General features: G+C 37.3%; 1 protein-coding gene across 1 annotated transcript in view; it reads left to right on the top strand.

The window, feature by feature from the left end:
• LOC117103154 (endothelin receptor type B-like) overlaps positions 1-3,347 on the top strand; it is a 13,578-nt gene extending 10,231 nt beyond the window's left edge. The window contains exon 3 of the mRNA XM_033243664.1: positions 2,149-3,347. Within this exon, the coding sequence (XP_033099555.1) occupies positions 2,149-2,965 (817 nt within the window). The 3' untranslated portion in view covers positions 2,966-3,347. The remainder of the gene's footprint in view (positions 1-2,148) is intronic.
• Positions 3,348-5,836: the final 2,489 nt, after the last annotated feature.

Genomic DNA, 5,836 nt, shown 5'->3' with positions numbered 1-5,836 from the left:
GGCAATACAAGGTTCTGAAGCGCCCTCACGCGAAAGTTCTCAGGTTACGCCCTTTTTACCTCGGATATTCTGATTCCCCATAAAAAACTGGTCTAGAAAAACCATATGAGAATTTCTACCTCTCCAAGTGGCACCTATCTCAATTATAGCCTGGTCTAGTTGACCGACATGGATATTCTACGAGATACGCTCACTCGCTTAATGTTATCCCCCCGCCCCACACCCAATTACAAATAGCTCTGTATAATGAGTGGGTCTTTAAAAATCACTGGAGCAAAAGTTTGGAACAAATCCCAATCAGAATTCAAGAATGTCAGTTTCTTAATTTATTCAAAATTACTTATAAGAAACACTTTTTCTGATTATCACAATTCATTTCCTTTTATATTTTCTTGGTCTATACTTTTAACATTTAATCCCGGCCCCGAAACTTGGACTCAGAAGTACCGGGATGGTGTCCAGCGGGGGATAGTTTTTACCATTGTTTAGTTAGGTTTGTAGTTAAAATCAAAGTTGTGACAGCCCCGAAACCTTGACTCAGAAATACCGGGATGGTGTCCGGCGGGGGATAGTTTCTACCATTTTTATCTATTTAAGTAATTGTTCAGTATTTGTTCTACCTTGTAATCCCGGCCCCTAAACCTTGACTCAGAAATACCGGGTTGGTGTCCGGCGGGGGATAGTTTTTACCATATTGTTGTAGTTAAGCTTAACGTTGAGCCATAATTCCTGGCCCCGAAACCTTGACTCAGAAGTACCGGGTTGGTGTCCGGCGGGGGATAGTTTTCCACCAAAGTTTTTACTATTGCTTTTTTTTTAAATTGTACTGTACTGATTACTTTTTGTTGTTATTGTACTATGTGTTTGCAGGAGCATGTTGTAAAACAGCGGTAAGATCTCGCCTGTATATGTTATCCTGCCTAAAGATGTTTTTAAATTAAAAATTTAAAAAAAAATTAATTTGGAGGAGGTACTAGACAATACTGTATGTTTTGAGCATGCTTACTTTGTATATTGGTATATTTAAATAAGTTATTAGCCTTCAAAATTAGAACGAGAAATCGTTTACTAGCTAATGACGGACGTACCGTATGCTTATAATTCCTATATTCCTTGCATATAGACTCGTACATTGATTTGTAATCACATTTTTACCTTCGTCTCCGAAAAGGATATAAACGTTTAAAAATGCTCGGACACACATTAAGACAATATCCATGTATGTTTTTAATGTTGATTTTTCACAAACATTTCGTTCATATACAACATGAATCAATGTTCATATACAACATGAATCATATACAACATGAATGTTTATCATATACCACATGAATAAAAGTAATAGGCCTAGATTTATATAGGCAAGCATATTATAAACATGATTTTACCACAAAACTGACGCTATACACTGAATATAGGACGTACTGTTTATTAAAGGCTGTCTATTCTCCCCCCCCCCACCCCAAATGAATACCGTAGATTCTTAAATTTCACCAGCCAATGAGTCATGCAAAAGAATACAGCAAATAGGCTCTCTGTCTGTTAATTGACAGTGATTTTATTCCAATAAAAATGTTTAATTGTAAAATTGTAAGTTAGCAACTGTGTCCGAACGTCCAAAGTACTCGTATTTTGACTCCTAGAAAAACGTTTATCCTTCATACAATTGCTACAAACTTTGTAGCAATTGTCTCTGGTAGTCGGTCGAGTGTTTGAGTAGTCCACACGGTGAAAATTGAACAATTGACAATTAAACAACACGTTGGTATATACCTATACTAGGCCTAATAACTATGTACTCAATTAGCCAGATTCAACATTACTGTGCTTTTTTTAAATACTTTTAAAGACCATGCTGTACATAAACTGTGCCTAGTCATCAGTGGCATATCTAGGGGTGAAGTATAAGAGACAGCCTTTAAACTTTGCACCCCCCCCCCACCCTAGCACCTCCATTTCAAAACTCTAGATACGCCACTGCTAGTCATAGGGATATTATTACAATTATAATCCATTAATTTTAACCCGGTCCCACCCACCTTGAATCCGCCACTGGCTTGTCATGATGTGTTTTACTTTGGTTGGTTGTAGATTTCACCATTTCAAATGTAGCCTATACTAATTGATATACTATTTATCACATTTCAGTGTTATGGAAATAAATACAAGTACGCTTGGTTGCAAGCTAGTCAAAGGAGGAACAGACTGGTCGCAGGCCGCGTCTGCTGCCACTATCTGTCTGTTAAGCCTAGAACGACGCCGTGCCACCAAATCATTGTCTCGCTCTTCAAATGTTCCACAACACAAACTGGCCGTTGGAGTCGCATTTCTATGGATCTTCACGCTTGGAGCAACGATAAGAACATTCATAACATGGGAAGCCCCTTTCGGACTATGTTTCAATACTGTGGACGACGAGATTTACACATGTATCTTCCAAGTTTTATTTTATATATTACCATTAATGATTATGTCTTTTGCTTACGGATGTGTTATCCGTTCCTTGCGATATACATCAAGCGGAAGGTCACTACAACCAAATGATGTGCGAAGAATTTTAGCAACACGACGAAGAGTTTCTATAACCGTTTTCTTTATTTCTGTTTCATTTTGCATTCTGTGGTTTCCCTATAGTGTGTATGTGAAGCTAATCTGGTATGTTGGTGGAATAACTGCAGACGCCAGATATGATATACACATTATCATACTTTCTGAAACGATGATAGAGCTAAACGGATGTGTAAATGTATTGACGCTATGTATCCTGAGTCATAACTTTCGTCAGAGCCTAATATCTTATATCTGCTGCTGGTTTAAGTGCGAATCCAGTCGTGGCTGTGGTTGTAGGAATGTGGCTGCACCCCAAATACCTGGTGACATAAAGTCCAATCAAATACCGTCGAATAATGACAATCGCACCACAAGAGACACAAACGTAACGTGTGAGCAGTCTTCGCACGTATAAGCAATATTTGACAGACGGTATATTTTTGACTTTCTAAGAAAATGTAATGTTAGCTTATATTCGTAGGCTATTTTCTCATATGATAATCTTTGTCGAAGTTATATATATCATGTAGGCCTACGTAGCCTAACATTCCAGTTGTCTTTGTTATGTATATAAAATATAATAGGCTTTACATCAGTTATAAAACGTTGTAGGCCGGGCCATGACTATTAAGAGGTTCACAATGGAAGGTGACGATTAACATTTATTTTTTTACAAGTTTGAAATTATTCATTTAGACCTGTAGGGTTCATTCCAAGTGTTATATACTGCTATCCTCAAAATAATGATGGATAAATCGCAAACAACTAAAATAAACTGTGCTTATGTAAATTACCGACATACTTTCAACTCTTTCAATTCACAGATCGAAAAGAAAATATTCAATTATTTACAGACGTTTTTCTACCAAAATTCTTAAATTTACCGATATCAGAAATGTAAAGGATTCAAAGATTATGGTATTTACGTCTGTTAATAAGCGAAACAAGTTGTCCTCGTTCTAAGTTCCAGTTAGGAGCTATTAATTTATTTAACTTCATTTTTATATTTTAAAATTTATAATAATTATGATTTAGATGTCACTGTATCTTTCCTGAATTTGTATGTCGTTTCAAAGAGCTCCTGTGGCAATTCAAGATTCCTTTGTAGATGCGCCACTCAGTGTGTAGTTTCATAAACGCAGACCGTCGATAGGCCTAAGTAGATTTATACGTGCTACCTTGACGCAAACATTTTAACATTAATTGGTTATATAGCGCATTATATGATTATATGTTCTGTAAATAATAATAACGAACGAATCTATTAATCAATCAAGGATACTTAAGCCATGCTTAACAGGGACGTAGCCAGGATTTTTAGGTGGGGGGAGGGGTGAGTTAAGCGAGGTATGTAGGACCCTGCTGGGGTCCAGTGCGAAACCCCCTGGGAAGAGCACACACGTTTTTAGGACTACTTTGAGAGGAAAAATTGACGCATAATAAATAATATTAGTAAGCCTAACAATAATTAGGGGATATAATAATTCCGACTGTGACGGATCCTGGGATTCGAAAGAGGTGACCTAGGGAGGGAATTTCACAGACTAAGGAACCACCCACCTCAACCCCACCATGGTTGGGGCCGAGGTAAGAAAATTTATGATTAGGGTACCTCTAGATGATGGCCGGAAATTACATTCTCAGACTTAAATATGAATATATTTTTCTTCTTTTTTCCGCCCTTGAATCCGCCACTGCTCAAAAAATGGGCATAAAAAACCAGATCACATCCTAAAAACAAATGTATGCACCCTCGCCTGAGCATTCACTAAGACATACTCTGAGTCAGGTGCCGACCCGATGGAGTTTAATGTCATAAGGAAAGTGCGTAGATCTGTTTTGAAAAGTGGAGGGGTGGGAACATTTCGTGAGTTGACACCAACCTCAGACCCACCATGGTTGAGGCTGAGGTGAGAAAATAGTACCTCTAGATGCAAGAAATGAGTAGGCCTAAAATTCATCATCATCACATCACCATTAGTCTATATATAAGCACTAGTCAAAATGATGTACCAACAGATTTCTCATGATTTTTATCAGGGATTTTCGGCAACCATTGGGATCTTATTATGTGTGATGTACTGTACCAGAAATAAAGCTTAAAGCATTGTCTTTGAATTGAGTATGTAGTTTACACACTTTAAAGCCGTGATTTCACAACCACCTCAGCCCCACCATGGTTGGGGCTGAGGTGAGAAAATTTGAGGAAATACCTCTAAATGGCCGGAAATGATACTTTTATGTAGTACAATTCATCATCATCACATTACCATTATATAGTCAAATTGAGGCGCCAACAAATTTCTCATGATCTTTTATCAGGGATCTACTTAATAGTCAGGACAACTGAAGCCTAACTACATTATAACAATTATGATCAACAAATCACAACTTTCTAATTTTTTGCCTTTAGCACAATTTTCCTAACTTTTTAATGTTACAGTATTAATATTATTATCTATCATCACCATCGCCATGATCGTCATCATCATTATTATTTTTATAAATAAATCTTTATAAAAGCTTGCAAAATGATCAAAACCAAACTGAACCATACAATATCACATTTATATGTCTCAAAAAGACCTGGCCTGGGATTTATGGATTTAAGATTTTAAGTGATCCCAGGAAAGAAGTTGTATTGGCTACCAAGAACAAGCTTTAAAATGTTAACACTGTGTACAGAGGGGGGTGGGGGAAGAGCCACGGCTCCCCCTGGATACGTCCCTGGAAAGAGATTAAACCAGAGGGCATCACCCAAATCTACCAATATGAGATTAACTGAATGATGCTGAAATCTAGTCGAGATATGAATACAGGAGAAAGAATTAAAGAGGTGGAAAAGGTGTGTCTCGAATCTTGCTTTATACGGCCATGAAGGGGGACTTCCAAATTTGTATAAATGGTAATTACAATCATGGAGGTATAAAATATTTTTATACCTCCATGTTACAATCAAGAGCTAAGAAGCAGTGTCCTAAAATGACCCTGATCTGGTTACAAGCGGCACTCGAGAAAAACAAGTGTGGACTAAGTGTCTTACAATAGCCTGAGTCTTCTTGAGCAAGTTCCTAAAGTGGAGCTTAATGAGATCAATTAGATAAAGGGGGATGACGTACTTTTTTGTAATTCGATGCCTAGGAAAAGTATATAACATATAATGTTGATATATTGTTTAAATGTGTTGGGCAAAACCTTGCAATGGACGTTTATTCTTGAAATAAGCTTGATGTGTACGATTTAAAATGAGATAAATAGCGAGGCCGGTGAAGACACACTACATTTG

Source organism: Anneissia japonica, unplaced genomic scaffold (assembly GCF_011630105.1).
Source record: "Anneissia japonica isolate Jap-2015-1 unplaced genomic scaffold, ASM1163010v1 scaffold287948_len850469_cov200, whole genome shotgun sequence".
NCBI lineage: Eukaryota > Metazoa > Echinodermata > Crinoidea > Comatulida > Comatulidae > Anneissia > Anneissia japonica.
The sequence above is the reverse complement of the archived record's forward strand: the minus strand, read 5'-3'. Positions and strand labels throughout refer to the sequence as shown.